The following is a 17,295-nucleotide window of genomic DNA, read 5'->3' as shown; positions in this document are numbered from 1 at the left end:
CTCAGGCCCTGAGTGCCTTGCCTTCATGATGTATTAGGGACTTGTAAGCAAGGTATTATGTCAATTAGGAATAAGCCAATGTAAACAAGTTTTATGTGCGAGCAAAGGACCTTGACTCTTGGTAAGATTTTTAAAATCAGCAGGAATATAGTCCAGAAAAAGGCAAGGAATCTGAGGTGGCCAAACAGATAAGGCAGATTTGATCAATGGAATAATTCCCCAAACCTGAAGATAGTCAACCTTAAAGTAAAATATGAAAAAGAATCAACGGGATAAGCTAAACAACAACATAGAATAGAATTATACATATTTATTTCCAGGAATTATCAATATATATCATGTGATCAGTCTTCATTAATGTTTGTTACAGAAAAAAAAACAAGCAGCAAAAGTATCTTGCAAAATCAGATCTAACCAAAGTTCACTTTGGTTACAACGTAGTCCTCACTGCTCGGTAGGCATTCGAACCATCTGGACTAATTTGACAATTTGTTTGGAATGATCTGAAATATGAAATAATCTTTAAATAAAGAAGTGACTTTTTGTATATATCTCTGGCTTCCTGGACTTTGTGAGCTGTGCACCCCCGACTTAGTTTAATTTGAAAGAACCTGGTTTAAACTTTGGATGACCTCCTCGATGTTGGAGGCAACGTTGCGCATGTTTTCTGCCAGTTCTGATATGGCCCCTTCGTTGAGATGAATGATTCCGTTGTACAGCTCTTTTGAGTTCTGGTAGATGAAGGCTGCCGTATGTGCGGCCTGGGCGGCCTGTATCACCCTCGTCGTCTGGCTCACTTTTGTTGATTGTGCAGTTCCTTCTTTGGAATCTCCACCTTTTTTTGATAGTGCCGTTTCTTCTTTGAGATCTCCACCTTTGATGCGTCGGTAGGCAGGATTCAGCATTTCTTGGGTTGATCCAAAGAGCTTGTTGTTGGTTAATTTTATGAGTTCATATTTCTTTGCCACAGTGAAAGCAAAGCTGACAAGTTTAGCATTGAGGTTCACGTGGTTGCTCTTAATCTTAGGTGGTAGAAAGTGGGGAAATCTGGTTTTAATTTCCATGAGTTTCGTCTGGAAGATTATGCCATGGTGTTCCTCTTCCTCCTCCAGAAACATAAATATTGCCTGAATTTTTAGATACCTGTCTGATATTTCCTTCAAATCCTTTTCACAAGAGTCCAAGATTTTGTTTGCGCGAATCACGCTCTTCGTTTCTTTTTCCTGTTCCTTTGACGAGGCAGTGGACTGGCAGTAACTGCCTATCAAGGAAATGGCTTCTCCAGCTAAGGTGGTCAGTGGTGAGGCTTCCTTGAAGACTTCCAAGGCTAACCCAGTGGCGGATACGAGGCCGCCGCCAACCGCCACCCCGGCTCCAACGACTTGACCCGTAGTGACCTCTTGATGAACTTTGTCAATTTCAGCTGCAACAACTTGGAGGCTGGCGGCATGCTTTGCCAAGGCATCTTTCTTTATAGACACAACATGGTTGAAATCCTCCAGCTGATCAGAAAACTTTTCTAGTTTTTTATACAACCTGGAAAAAATGAAAGGGTTAATCAAGTGTGTAACCTGCAGACCACCACTAAAAATATAAAGGCATCCTTTGCAACCTAGAATCTTACATTGTGAGGGAAGCAGAATTATAGAGAGTGGGGTACCTCTCCTGCAATCGTTGAACAATATTATAGGCTACTTTCCTTTCCTACATATATCCACAATAATCACAGATAAAGTTAACCTTGCAACGTGATGTGCTCAAAAGAGGAATCCTTGTACACCTTTAGAAAGCCCTGTTTCAATACCAACTCCTGCAAGCCCTTGGCGGCGACAGTAACGCCGCCTCACCAGTAAATAAAACAAATCTTCCAGGTGAGCCTAGAGTTGATCTATGTTTTGATATAAACTACAACAAAATAAAATAGGGGGTGATAAATGTTTTACGACCTGCAAACCATCATTGGAAAAAAGAAATGTATTATTTGTATCTTAGAAAGTGTTGAATGGGCAGTATTTGAGGGTGGGGGTTAATTCGCCTGAATATTTTGACTTAGAAGACAGGTCATTTTCATTTCTATATCCATACTGATCGCAAGTCAATTTAAGCTTGCAACAAGATTTTCTTATAGGAGAAATTTGTTTTGAAAAATATTAATCTTGGTACATTTGGGTCAAGCTATGATTTATTCCCACGCTTGCAATCTCTTGAATGGAACATGAACTCTGTGATAGCAGACAAACTAAGGAACCCTATAGCATGTCCATCTTTGTGTACTTAATCAGTTGTCTGCACACACCTTGCACAGAAGCCTAGGAAATGGGATTGTCTGTAAATGGTTGTGTTGAGATGAATGCAGCGTCACTTTCATTTTAGATCTATACATTAGCAATAAGTCGATGAACAGATAATGACCCCAGAACCTTCCGTGTCAGTTTATGAAACTCACACTCTGCAAACTTAGGGGCGGATGTACAAAATCTCCATTTGCAAAAAGTAGTTTCAAATTGCTCACAGACTTTTGGGCACAGACCAATGTACAATTAGATAAGTTAATACAATTCTGAATCGTAGCGAGTCAGTGTTAAACCTTGTGGTCTTCCCCCAACCTTTTTGCCTTCACCCCTCTTGTTTTCTTAATTTCTTTTTGTTGGATTTATGACTCTGTGCACTTTACCATTGCTAACCAGCGCTAAAGTGCCTGTGCTCTCTCCCATAAACATTGTACAATTGCCTTACATCCGACTGACATATTGGATTATAAGGCCCTAGTATATGGTACTACATGTACCCCGAGCGTATACATTAAATGCTGGTAGTTGGCCTGCAACACTCACTGTACCACCCACTAAAGTAGCCTGTCAAAACATGTCAGCCTGTAGTACAGTTGTAGGGCTGCCAATCCATCCCAAACCCTTCATTTTTAAGACCTATAAGTCACCCCTAACCTACTCCCTAAACCACCCACAGAGCAGGAGCATTGCATTTGAAAGGTAAGACATGTGTTTTAAAGTATTACATGTTCTGAAGGTTTCAATACTACAAGGCCTATCTCTCCCATTAAATCACGTTGGGTTATCGTAACATATTTAATAAGTGCTAGCTTTTGATTGGGACCAAACAGGAATGTCAAGTTTGGACTTAATTAAATTATAATCTAAAATCCTCTTTAAAGATAAAGTCAGATTTAAGTCCGAATTCTGAAAATGCCACTTTTAGGAAGTTCACATTTTCTTGTCCTTACCATTTGGGGCCTACTGCCTGGGTCCTGGGTCACATAACAGAGGATAACTTGGCAGTTGGCCTCTGTTTATTCCTCCCACTCACTGAGACAAAGGGGCACTAGATGCTGGAAGGGTGGGCCATCCTGCCAAGATTGGTGGGCAGCTTTTCCTGGCCCCACTTACATTTCAGAGGGCTGCCTCCAACACACACACACAAAGGGACTTGACATCAGTCTTTCTCACCCTGGACTACTTGGAGTCTTGACAGAGGAAGGCAAGAACTTTCCAGAAACTGATGTGGTGGCAGCCAGGATCTTACCGCCACTTAAAAGAATGTCACCCGGTATACATATTGGACCTCCTGAACCACCCTGGAGTTCACTCCAGGACCCGTGGAAGACTCCAGGAGGACGTCTTGTTCCCAGTTACCAGAGTACTACCCTGCTGCTAGAAGCCTGCCTTTCTGAAGGAGAAATGGACCATATCCGTGTCCCCAGGTTACACGAGTGACTAATGGTCAGTTGGCTGGTCTCCTGTTCTGAGCTACAGGGACACAACAAGGTTCAAAGGACTTCCTTTCAACTGCTCAGCGGACCTGCTGGCGTCCTGTAGAGTGAGTCCCTGAACCCCAGGCGGTGCCGCCCCAGGTTCTAGACTCTTGGCTGGCATCAATTATTGTTGGACAGGCCACGTGAAGGGCCGCTCCCCCTCTGCCCGACCAGGCCCGAGCCCGGTCCCTCAAGTGTCACACACCACCACTTCACGTTTTCCGTCCCCTCCGGGACCCTTGCCTCTGAACATATCGACCTCGTGGGCCCGATCCATTACTGGCCCGCGCGCCCAGCCCGGGCGCCATCTTGGACACTCCGCCACGAGGCCGCGTGGCCCCCGATCGACCCCAACCCTGGGCCTGGCCAGGCCTCAGACATCCCGGCACCACCATCCACCCAGGAGGTGAGCGGACTACTTGGCAGGTCAATGGGAGAAAGAGGTGTCGATGGGTCTCCCTCGCCAGGTGCCGCTCGCCACAACCTCCCCGGGCGCTGGCTCCACCCCCCTGCTGGGTGTCTGGACCCCTTCATCCCGGACCCCCCAACCCCCAAGTGCAAGGGTCCGGACATCAAAGGGCACCAGCCCTATAACTGGGGCAGCTCCAGAGCAGGAAGGCAGTTGTATCCTGGAGTCGAGAGACGCAGTGAAGAACTCATCCTTGATGGACGACTGGCGCTGCCGTAGCCCTGCCTTGCGAACCATCGTCCTGCCTGCTGGCGCTGCCGCAACCTTCGTAACCTTCATCGTCGTCGGGACCTGCTGGCGTGGCCGCGGACCGTTTGTAACCACCATCTTCATCGGGACCTGCTGGCTCCGCCGCGGACCGTCGCTTCCTTCATCCATCTCGGGACCTGCCTGGCTCCGCCGCGGCCCGATCATCTAGAACGCCGAGCTCGAGGATTGAGAGCTATTTTCATCTATTGGTAACAAGACTGTCCCGCTACCCTTTTCCCAATCCAGAGACCAGAATCGAGGGGACCCCCGAGTCCAGACCTCCTTGTATAATTTTACCGTACCTAAAGAATTGCTGATAAAGTATCGTTGAACCTTATCCTGGTGTGGTGTCCGTCTGTGGGGGGGAAGTTACCTGTCTGTACGATCGCTGGAGACGGCTCTCCCCGGAGACCTCTCCCCTTGTCCTCGGCCGACCCTCCCGGTCCGTCTAACATTGGTGGCCAGCGGCGCGATCCGAATCACCGCATAATCGTACAGAGAGTAGCTCACCCCACGACGAAATCACAATGACAACCAAAGAAAGCGGATCCACCGAGAAATTTCAAATGGAGAAATTGGACGAGTACAGCCATCGTGAACTAAAACAATTCTGCATCGAACTAGGTATCGCTACCACCGGTCTAAGTACCAAAGACGATTTCAAGCATGCCCTAGAGTCCTGGGCAGAAACCGGGGCCGTGGGAACCACCAACCAAAACATCGCAGCAGTAGGAAAAAACACCACGGCCCCCGAGGAGCAAAGAACGGGTCTCTCGCAAGACGAGATCCAGGAACGAGAAAAAACACGACTACATGAACTAGAAATGGCCCGGCTCAAAATGGATGTTGAACTTAAACTGGCCGAACAAAAAATAAGCTTAGAGCACCTGCGTCTCCGTGAAGAAAGAGAGGAAAAACAGAGACAAAGGGAGCTCGAGGAAAAGAGGCTGGCGTATGAACACGAGCGCAAACTAGCTGAGATAGACTTACGCAAGCAGAACAGAGAATTAGGGGTGCCCGAGCAACCCCGCGACCCAGGGGCAACAGAAAAAAAGGTACACATCCCCAAGGATGTCGTTCGAGAATACTTCCGAGAGGACGACATCCAGCAATGGTTCAAGGCCTACGAAATCGCTATGACCGCCCACCGGATCGATCGAAGCGATTGGGGAGCCGGTCTATGGGGGAGATTCCTCAATGAGGGCCGCGATGCCCTGCTACAGCTCCCGGACCATCAGATGACCTCCTATGACCACATGAAAGCTGCCCTCCTCACCCGCTATGGGCTCACACCCGAGATGTACCGTCAGAGGTTCCGAGACTGCACCCGCATCCCGGGTACAACTTGGGTGGACTACGTGAACTACTTTAGCCGAGCCTTCGAGGGCTGGATCAAAGGAAGCAATGTCACAACGTACGAACAACTCTTCAACCTCATGGTGTGGGAGCATCTATCAAACAATTGCTTCATTGAGCTCCGGCAGCACCTCCTCGACAGCAAATTGACTGATCCACGGCAGCTCGCAGCCGAGGCTGACCGGTGGGAAATCACCAGAGTGGGCCGAAATGGGTCCTATGAACAGAACCGGAACAACAACGGTCAGCACCGTCCCCGAGGAGGAGGGGGGGGCCAAGGGCGAGGAAGAGACAACGCTCCGGTCGCCCCCGCTACCAGCACCACCCCCCCGGCCAACCGGGGCAGCACCCCGGCGCGACCGGGATACAGAGCCAATGTCACGTGTCACCGATGCCAACGAGTCGGCCACTATGCAAACGACCCAAATTGCCCGCAGTACCAGAGCCCAAGACCCCGCCAAGTGGCCGCTGCTGCCCTAGGGGAAGAACAGATCTCCGAGGAGCAGGAAGAATACGAACAAGAGCATCAAGAATGGGAGCCAGCCGCCATGACTTTAGCATGCTTAGGGGGGAAAGACATGGTCCCGCGGGTCCCCCTACCCGCTAACACCCGGAAGTACAGCCAATGGGTGAGCATCAATGGACGCCAGGCCGAAGCCCTCCGTGACACCGGGGCCAGTGTAACAGCCGTCCGCTGTCACCTGGTGACCCCAGAACAGTTCATACCAAACATTCTCTGCCCTGTCCGTTCAGCCGATAACTCGGAAAGTCTGTGTCGGATGGCCTGCGTCCCTTTCGAATGGGGAGGGGTCTCCGGCATGTTGAAAGTAATGGTCCGAGATGATGCTCCCGTAGACTGTCTCCTGGGGAATGACCTTGAAAGCTCGCCCTGGGCAGCCGTAGAACGAAGAGAACACCTGGGGATGTTGGGCGTCCCGGACTGGGCGTGCGTCACCACCCGGTCCATGGCCGCCCGTGCCAATCCCCGACAAGAGGAACCCGAATGGCCGGCGCCTCCTCCCCCGGTCGCCCCAGTCGAAGACACCGACCGTGCCGTCCCCCCAGAACCAGCTCAACCTCCGGACCTCGCTGGCCTCGACCAGTGGCATCAAGAGGGGGGACCCACACAGGAACAGTTTCGCCAAGAGCAAAAGACCTGTCCCTCCCTCGAGGGACTCCGCCAACAAGCCCTCGCCCAGAGCGCAGGAGATACCTCCGGAACACATTGGATCTACTGGGACAATGATCTGCTATACAGTGAACAAAGGATCGCGGAGTTGGGGGCCAGCCGAGTGCTAGTGGTGCCCCTCCGTTTTAGGGACTTCTTGCTAAACCTGGCCCACGATGTCCCCCTGGCTGGACACCTGGGTCAGGATAAAACCTACAGCCACCTAGTAACCCACTTCTTCTGGCCCAAAATGAGGAATGATGTACTCCAGCATTGCCGATCTTGCCCCACGTGCCAAGCCAGTGGAAAGAGCGGCCGCAAGCTAAAGGCCCCCCTGCAACCATTTCCCGTGGTCACCACCCCGTTCGAGAGGGTCGGGATAGACATTGTGGGGCCCCTGGACCCCCGTACAAAACAAGGACATCGGTTCATCCTGGTACTAGTGGACCACGCCACCCGCTACCCCGAGGCTGTTCCCCTGCGAACTGTGACAGCCCCGGTGGTCGGCCGGGCCCTGATGGGGATCTTCTCCCGTGTGGGCTTCCCCAGAGAAGTCGTCAGCGACAGGGGCACAAACTTTATTTCCAAATATATGAAGTCCCTCTGGCAACAGTGTGGGGTCACCTACCGATTCACGACCCCCTATCACCCTCAAGGAAACGGACTCGTTGAGCGGTTCAACCGCACGCTCAAAGGGATGATTGGGGGGTTGGAAGAGCCCCTCCGTCGCCAGTGGGATGTGCTGCTGCCGTGCCTCCTCTTCGCATATCGAGAGGTCCCCCAGAAGTCCCTCGGCTTCAGCCCGTTTGAGTTATTGTATGGACACCCCGTACGGGGGCCTCTCAGTCTAGTCAAGGAAGGCTGGGAAATGCCCCCTCTAAAGAACCCCCCAGATGTCTTCAAATACCTCCTAACCCTCCGCAACCAGACCCGACGGTTCAGAGAGCTGGCAAAAGCAAACTTGGAGGCCAGTCAAGAGGACATGAAAAAGTGGTATGACCAAAATGCCTCCTCCATCGAATTTGAACCCGGACAACAGGTATGGGTGATGTCCCCCACCGAGCCCTGCGCCCTGCAAGACAAGTGGACGGGGCCCTTCAAAGTAGTCGAGCATAAGGGTCCTGTCACCTATCTCATCGACATGGAATCTTCACGGAACCCCCTCCGAGTCCTCCACGCTAATAGGCTGAAACCCCACTTTGTGCGTTCAGAACTCAGCCTCCTGATGGCCACAGACAATGGAGCCGAAGAAGACTCCGAACCCCTTCCTGACCTCCTACGGACTCGGGAGAAAGATGGCTCCGTGGATGGGGTCCGGCTCTCGGGAGCCCTCACCCTGGACCAACGCCAGGAATGTCGAGACCTTCTGTTGCAGTTCGCCGACCTGTTTTCCCTCACCCCAGGTGTCACTTCCTGGTGTGTGCACGACGTGGACACGGGGGACAGCCCCCCTATCCGCCACCGGGCCTACCGCGTACCAGATCGGGTACAGGCTTGCATCCAGGAAGAAGTAACCAAAATGCTCACCCTCGGGGTCATTGAGCCCTCAGACAGCCCCTTGTCCAGCCCAGTAGTACTGGTCCCCAAAGCAGCCGCTCCCGGCACCACACCGGAACTCCGGTTCTGCGTCGACTACCGGGGCTTGAATGCGGTCACCAGAACAGACGCACATCCCATCCCCCGGGCGGATGAACTAATCGACCGCATGGGAGCTGCCCGCTACCTCAGCATTTTCGACTTGACGGCGGGCTACTGGCAGATCGGCCTCACACCCCGGGCCCAAGAACGATCTGCATTTTCCACTCCTGATGGCCATTACCATTTCAAGGTCATGCCCTTCGGCATGAAGAATGCCCCCGCAACATTTCAGCGGCTAGTCAACCAGGTCTTGGCCGGGCTCGAAGGATTCAGCGCCGCCTACCTAGACGACATCGCTGTGTACAGCCACCACTGGTCCGACCACCTCCACCACCTCCGAGCGGTGCTACAGGCCCTTCAGCAAGCTGGCCTCACGATCAAGGCCAGCAAATGCCAAATTGGTCAGGGGTCCGTAACCTACCTCGGACACCAGGTGGGAAGCGGCCTGGTGGCCCCTCTGCAGCTCAAGATTGCCGCCATCCAGTCCTGGCAGCCCCCCATCACCCAGACCGAGGTCCGCGCCTTTTTGGGACTCACGGGCTATTACAGACGGTTCGTGAAAGACTATGGTACCATAGTGGGGCCCCTCACAGAGCTCACGTCCAAAAATCAACCCAAGAAGGTCAACTGGACCCCAGATTGTCAAACAGCCTTCGAACAACTGAAGGCCGCCATGTGCTCCGCCCCTGTGCTCCAGGCCCCCGACTACAGCCGGGAATTAGTCGTCCAGACGGATGCCTCCGACCACGGCATTGGGGCGGTCCTGTCTCAATTGAACACCGAAGGCCTTGATCAGCCAGTGGCCTTCATCAGCAGGCGACTCCTACCTCGAGAACAACGCTGGAGCACCATCGAGAGGGAGGCCTTCGCCGTGGTATGGGCCCTCAAGAAGCTCCGGCCCTACCTCTTTGGCACACACTTCCGGGTGCAGACCGACCATCGACCCCTGCAGTGGCTGATGCAGATGCGGGGGGAAAACCCAAAACTACTACGTTGGTCCATCTCCCTACAAGGGATGGACTTCACTGTTGAACACCGGCCTGGGCCAGATCACGCCAACGCAGATGGCCTGTCCCGGTTTTTCCGCCTCGACGAGGAGAGTCCCCAAGAGGATGGGTGACTCTCCCCGCCTTCAGCTGGGGGGGACGCATGTTGGACAGGCCACATGAAGGGCCGCTCCCCCTCTGCCCGACCAGGCCCGAGCCCGGTCCCTCAAGTGTCACACACCACCACTTCACGTTTTCCGTCCCCTCCGGGACCCTTGCCTCTGAACATATCGACCTCGTGGGCCTGATCCATTACTGGCCCGCGCGCCCAGCCCGGGCGCCATCTTGGACACTCCGCCACGAGGCCGCGTGGCCCCCGATCGACCCCAACCCTGGGCCTGGCCAGGCCTCAGACATCCCGGCACCACCATCCACCCAGGAGGTGAGCGGACTACTTGGCAGGTCAATGGGAGAAAGAGGTGTCGATGGGTCTCCCTCGCCAGGTGCCGCTCGCCACAACCTCCCCGGGCGCTGGCTCCACCCCCCTGCTGGGTGTCTGGACCCCTTCATCCCGGACCCCCCAACCCCCAAGTGCGAGTGTCCGGACATCAAAGGCACCAGCCCTATAACTGGGGCAGCTCCAGAGCAGGAAGGCAGTTGTATCCTGGAGTCGAGAGACGCAGTGAAGAACTCATCCTTGACGGACTACTGGCGCTGCCGTAGCCCTGCCTTGCGAACCATCGTCCTGCCTGCTGGCGCTGCCGCAACCTTCGTAACCTTCATCGTCGTCGGGACCTGCTGGCGTGGCCGCGGACCGTTTGTAACCACCATCTTCATCGGGACCTGCTGGCTCCGCCGTGGACCGTCGCTTCCTTCATCCATCTCGGGACCTGCCTGGCTCCGCCGCGGCCCGATCATCTAGAACGCCGAGCTCGAGGATTGAGAGCTATTTTCATCTATTGGTAACAAGACTGTCCCGCTACCCTTTTCCCAATCCAGAGACCAGAATCGAGGGGACCCCTGAGTCCAGACCTCCTTGTATAATTTTTCCGTACCTAAAGAATTGCTGATAAAGTATCGTTGAACCTTATCCTGGTGTGGTGTCCGTCTGTGGGGGGGAAGTTACCTGTCTGTACGATCGCTGGAGACGGCTCTCCCCGGAGACCTCTCCCCTTGTCCTCGGCCGACCCTCCCGGTCCGTCTAACAATTATCATTTGTTCATTCCTCTCCAAAGAAAGGTAAACCATGAAGTTTTAGGCTCTTCGTGACCTCAAACTGGCACGTTCGCACGAGACTCTCCAGCAATGGCAGCACAGTGACCGCCAATGCAGAGCTCCGACAAAGACAGTCTGTGACATCCGACTGGACATTCGTGCTAAAGTGACGACCCGCTGTAACGCCCGGCCTGCTCTTTGCTCGATCATCAGGAGCCGAACTCCTCATGGCCTCCTCCACCACAAACTGAACTCTGGACTTTGATAACTTTTTCAGGGTGGGACTAACCCACCCCTGTATGTGGCACGCTCTCCCTTGCGGTCAGCCTGAACTTGCGACTTTCTCCGCATCTAGCACAACTAGATGACGGCAAATTGAGCTTTGTGCTTTTAGGCGCTATGCTTGCCTAAAACATTAAAATTGCATATCTCTGGTTTAAGTGTTTGGACTTTTGTTGTTCTGGTAGTATTTTATTCATAAAAATGTACTCTATTTTTCTAAATTGGTGCCGGCCTTTTCCTGTGTGTGATGCATCCTCGACACAGGAGCTTGAATTGCAGCCATGCACCTCCCTAGAATCCCGCTGCGTGATGCATCCCAGACGCTGGAATTTTGCATCACAGCGCACAGTCCAGAAGAACCGCCTCTGTGCAAAGCATCCTCCACGCAGGATCCTGCAAAGGGCTGCAACCTGGATTTATGGAACTTAAATCAGCAGGACTACCTTGGTCCCTGTATTCGGCCCTCGGTGCATCACGGTCATCCTGAACTTGTGATTTTGTCTCGGTCTGCTTTTAGGCACCATTTTTACTAAAATCTTTAAAATAGCTCAACTTTAAAACGTACAAGCAGCGAAATAGATCTCGTTCATGTTCTTTGACCGGGGTGGATTATCACATCACCGTTGGCGTCATGTGCGAAACAGAATACCGAATCTGGAAATAAATGAGGATCTAGTGCATTGCACTGAACTTGTCTGGAGCCTGAAAATGGACAAATTAGAGCAAGGGTACAAATCTTGGATACCTCGCCGAAAATTCCAATCTGATAAGGATATCTGTGGAAGAAGCAAATTTTGGAGGATCACTCATCTGCTCGCAAGGACGTGGAATAGAATTTTTTTCACGTCAGCCCTGATGAAGCCCGCTGGGATGATACACGTTGGCTGTGTGGATCAAGAATAAAGAAGATTTTTCTATGATGACAAGTCTCCTTAACAATTTGTGCGCATACTGTATGCTATTTAATATGTGCGTCTTTGAGAGAGTATATTGTATAGCTTAAATTTAGGTCCTAGGGTAGTGGATTTACAAAGGAGGGCACAAGCTAGACTGTCAGGTGAATTTACATTTAGTGATAGAAGAGCAAGTGCGGCTGTAATTGTTTTCCCCACTGCCTTTGTTGTTTCTTATATTTAATCTATTACTGAATTGTAAAATGGATTTAGTTCATAACAAATAGTAATTTTGAGGTAACAAACCCTCTGATGCTACCAATAGGCTATGCAACTGCAAAATAGCTTTTTGCATCAGGGCCTTGGTATTTTAAGTTTATGTACATGTAAAAGCTGTTCCTCAACACCTTTTCCTCTAGCTCTGGATCTGAGGTGTAAGCGCTGTGACCGGTGGCTGAGTGGGATATGGGTATGGGTATGTGAGTAGGTTGGATTGCATACGTGAGGAACGGAACTAAAGTGTATTAGTCCCCTAAAATAAGTGCCAGCGGAGTCCACAAATGAGCCACTGGGGGCTCCCCTGATGGTAGCATTTCCGTAATCGAAGCACGACACCACCAGGGCGTGGAGTGCAAGGCGACCTCAGGTGGCGGCAGGATCAGGTTTACTTCTTTTGTGGAGAGTTTTGTGGCCCTGGCTGATTTTACAGTGTTATTGATCTGTGAGGATATTGATAAAAAGTGATCAAGCCAGAAGCCGAGGCACTTTACTTTGTGATCAATGGGGAGGGAAGCCAGCAAATTGGTGGATCTTAACACCTCCTCAGTTGGAATTGACAGCGGCTCCAGGTACAGATCGAACCCCTGAGAGATGCTGCGGTGAGGGTGGTGGGGTTAGACGTGCTGTGGTTGTTACAGAAGGAGATGAACCAGCACATCACTTTCACAGTGAGGCACACGCGCGACTCTAGAATATGGACCACGGAGTGGTGGATGATGACAGATGTGAAGCCAAGAAGCCTACGGACACAGGCGCCACCCTGGCCAGTGTGGTGCGGGCGACACCCACCTTGTGCTTCTGTGCTGGGTTGCAGGGCGGATGTTAGGGGTGACGAGGTCCCTCTTAATGATATCTTTGGGGGCCCATTTATGATGTAATTTTGGGTCATTGCTGTTACAGTGTTGTTGTAATGGTAGGTGGTTGGTTTTAGGTTTTTCCTGATTTTGCACGTTGGTTTTTATGAGCTGATAGCGAGTTTGGTCCACCGGCTTCACACAGCTGGGGAGACATTATTTTGTTACTGTTTTGTTTGTTGTACGCATTGAAATTCACTATACTTTGATTTTTTTGTATTTGGTCTCCATCCCCAGTCTTTCTTCCATTGAACCTTTCTTATAAATGTCTGGACAGAAGAGGGTGGGTTCCTCTGTTCCCAGTGCTTCTAAAGGAAGGAGGCAGAGTTCTTGTTGTTGCCACTTTGGACATTTGAGGTGACTGCAGGCCTTAAAAGTGCAAAGTGCCCCCCAGGATCTGCGTGAAAGTGTGTTTTTTTTAATGCTCCTGTCTTGGCATCTGCAAGTTTGAGGCTTCTGAAGATATCTGCCCTCAACCGGCTGATAACGTGGTCAGGACAGTCTACATATATGACAGATTACACAATTACTAACCATACCAAAGTTACCTAATATCTTGTGTTTGTGCACGCACTGTTGGAGAGCTGTTTCAGGTTGTTTGTTTTGGCAGATTTGGTAGTCATAAGTAGACTCCGTTGCCTCTCAGATTCCCCCAGTTTGGGTTGAAATTGTTTCCTTATGCGTTTTGTCACAAAGTTTTACATATTTCGTGAATTCATCAAACAAGGCAATATGATTTCTTGGTGGATGACTTTATAAAATGAAGTCACCTCCTTGTTCTAGGCCATTTTGAATACGTCAAGTGAGCTGAATGTATGGGCGAGTGTTATGGTGATGCAGCCTTAAACCACTGGCTACAGATGTTGGTGTGCTCCTGCGTGTCGCATCTCTTAACATTACTTAAGAATAGACTCCATCGCCCGTACTGCAAGATATTACCTCTAGAAAAACACTGAGGTGAAAGCAAGCTGACATGTTTGGCACTTAAAGAGGTACATTCAATATGAAAATAAAAATCTAATTATGTCAACTGTCCTCATAGCTGTAAAATGATGCTGTAACAAGATCAGGTCTGAAGAATGGCTGTCCTGAAGAAGTTCCGTCATGGTGATGAAACATGTCAACATTTCAAGAGCAATAGTACTAGGAAGTGTCTGAAACTCGTATGTTTTCAAAAATGTTGTTGCCATACACACATTACTGTTTGAGGGCTCTGATTACAGTAACTTTACCGTTACGTGGGGCCTCTCTAGACATTTTTAATGTTGGTCGCTTACGAATGAAACTGGTCACTTAACGAGACACAGTATATATCTGGTTATTTAGCTTCTAGCTACACCATTTATAGATCTTGGAGATGACTGTAGCATTGCTTAGAAGTCCTGGTGAAGGACAGTCTATCCATCCACATATCTCTTTGATATGTGTGTGAAGAAATTTCGTAACCTTGTCTGGTAATTTGGTGTCAAGGCGCTGCCCTATGCTAACATGATGCGGCTATTGCCAACTGGGAAAGGTCCTTAGGCCATTCACAGGCGAATGTCTACTCCTCTTTTAAGGACAAGACACAAGTCTTGATCGTCATTGGAGTAAATCTCTGTTTTGTCAGGGAGCTGTAGTCAACTCAGCTAGGACCAGCTCCGTGTAGGGTTCAACACTTAACAAGCAATGATCCGGCACTCCACTCAATATTACAAAGCAACTTATAAAGAGACAAATTGTTAGAAGACTTTTTTTTTTTTAAATCACACGAAGAAGCCAACACGTTTCGTCCTTACGGACTTCAGGGCCAGTTTGTTATTGCTATGTCCTTTCCAAACTCTAGATAGGACAGGTTTTGACCGATAAGGCATTGAATTTATCAATGATTTTCAAGAGTACCCTTGAGGGAAAGGATGCAATGGAAAAATGTTGTGTACTATGATGGTGGCTTCAGAGGTGACATCTATTTGTCATAATTTGCATCGTATTTATATATTCAAACTTTTGTATCAATCACCATTTCGGTCCTCTCCTGACAGCGTTTCCCCTCAGGTAAAGTGTCTGAGACAAGCATTGGCATCATGTCTTTGAGGTCAGCCGTATCCCTTTCTGCACTCTGGGACGGAGGCCACTGATATCCACACGCGGTCTGGAGGAGGGCAGCTGAGGAACACCTCATGGGAGCCCCCACGGACCCTGCGGAGAGCCTGACGTTGGAGTCTACTCTGGACCCGCCTTCGGTGGGGGTTGTGTCTTGTCACTGAAACCTGCCAAACGTCCTGAGACCAGAAACCCTGGTTTGTACTCTTCCTAGTCTAAGGATTGGTCCCTCATGAAGGCTGAGGTATAAGGCGTAGCCATAATCAAGGAGCGTGAATGAGGTAGCGTAGAGAAGAGAAACCCAGTGAATGTGTGGGGTGAGAATCCTCCGATGTCCTTAAGACCATGAAGGAGCTTTAGCAGGATTCCTGAACCTGCACATTCCAGAGTTCCTTGGCAGGGATAGAAAGGGCAGCAAGTGAGCTGGGCCAGCGGGTTTGGGTTGAGGCAGAAGAATTATCCTCATCCAGAGGAGTTTGTGTTTTATCCCTGATTAACCTAAGGACATATCTTGCTTTCTATCCTGGACTGCAAGGAGGCAGTGCTGCAGGGAGAGCATGGGGGGAGGGGTCACACCCCACCCCATGGAACCTGAACAGGGTCGTGGTGACACCAGCATACAACGCCTGCTTTACCTTTTCTAAATGATATTTTACCCGTTTTAGACTTTTTTGCATATACTTTACCTAACTGTGTTCCTGCTTTGTTCCTAATAGAGTCCCAGAGCCATAATACATCTTCCTTAAGTGCATTTAAAAAGCCATAATAAGCCTTTTTTTTCAAGGGCATTTAAGACGTTTGTAATTAAATACATAAATTAATAAGTAAACATACAACCTGAGCCTTAAGTTGACATCTTAGTGGCTTCTAATTAAAATATTGAAATACCATGTCCAGAGTCTTGCTTTATAGTGAGATTTGTTTTGCGGTGAGAAGTACTTTAGAGATCAGTGTACTACAACAGCGGCTGCTGCAGAGCGCTCACTGGTTTACCTGTTGTCCTGCTCCACGCCATCACCTGAGGAAAGAAACATCAAGAGTTTAGCAGGAGGCAGCAACACCACCAGCAAGTAACAGGCACACGTACGGCTCCCTTCGCGACTCTCATTCTCCTCCGCCCTCCTTTGCTGGAACCCTAAACACCAGCCCCTCCTCCACCGCTATAGGGGAGAATCATCAACTGGGCACCCATGGGAAGAGGGCGCCGCATCCTTCCACAGTCAGCTATTCAAGGGTCTTCAAAGCTGGGGGTCGGGGGGCAGTGAGCAGGTAGAAAAGTCACGCATTGCTGGAGTCGTGTCGCAAGCACGACACAACTCCAGCAATGCACAGGGAAGCCTATACATAATACACTGCATCACTTCTTATGCCTGCTTCAAGCAAGCGTATGATTTTGACGCAGTGGTGTCCTAAAAGTTATGTAGCAAAATCTCGTAGATTTCACTGCGTCACTTTTACGAGGCTTTCCAGCGTGGGAACACCCACCCTGCTTACATTATACCTGATGCAGGTATAAGGTCACTCAGAGCTTTACAACATGTCGCATCTCCCTAGATGCGTCACGATGTAAATTTGACGCATTTTTTACACCGCATTTGCGGCACAAAAGTGACACAACGGCAGCGCATAAGTGTTTGATATTTATTAAAATTTGTATAGCGCGACTATCGCTCCGGAAGGAGCATCTTGGCGCTGAGCACACAGAGAACCAGCAATGGAGAGAGAGGATCAGATAGCTGCGAGGACCGATGAGTCAGACTGAGAGAAAATCCAGGTCTTCAGAAGTTTCCTAAAAAGGCTTTCTGAGGGGGCATGCTTAAGGTTGGGGGGGGAGACAATTCCATGCCTTGGAAGCCAGAAATGAAAAGGTCTTTCCACCTTTAGTTTTTTATTCGGGGTACAGTAACTAAATTAGCTCCTGATGACCTCAGGCAACGAGTTGGAATGTAACGCAAAAAGCGCTTAGTCAGGTAAGATGGGCCAGTATTCCTTGTGGCTTTGAAGACCGTGACAAGAAGCTTAAAAAGAATTCTCTTATGGAGGGGCAGCCAATGG

The 17,295-nt window shown here is 50.2% G+C and overlaps 1 protein-coding gene across 2 annotated transcripts in view; it reads right to left on the bottom strand.

Annotated features, from left to right (window-relative positions):
• Positions 1 to 295: 295 nt before the first annotated feature.
• LOC147718527 (uncharacterized) overlaps positions 296 to 17,295 on the bottom strand; it is a 46,230-nt gene continuing 29,230 nt past the window's right edge. For both annotated transcript variants that reach the window (XM_086918455.1, XM_086918456.1), the window contains exons 3-4: positions 16,234 to 16,258; positions 296 to 1,536 (exon numbers count right to left, since the gene is read on the bottom strand). In XM_086918455.1, coding sequence (XP_086774581.1) covers positions 597 to 1,536; positions 16,234 to 16,258 — 965 coding nt within the window. In that variant the 3' untranslated portion in view covers positions 296 to 596. The remainder of the gene's footprint in view (positions 1,537 to 16,233; positions 16,259 to 17,295) is intronic.

Source organism: Lissotriton vulgaris, chromosome 4_1, assembly GCF_964263255.1.
Source record: "Lissotriton vulgaris chromosome 4_1, aLisVul1.2, whole genome shotgun sequence".
NCBI classification, from domain to species: domain Eukaryota; kingdom Metazoa; phylum Chordata; class Amphibia; order Caudata; family Salamandridae; genus Lissotriton; species Lissotriton vulgaris.
This window is presented reverse-complemented; position numbering and strand designations above follow the sequence as displayed.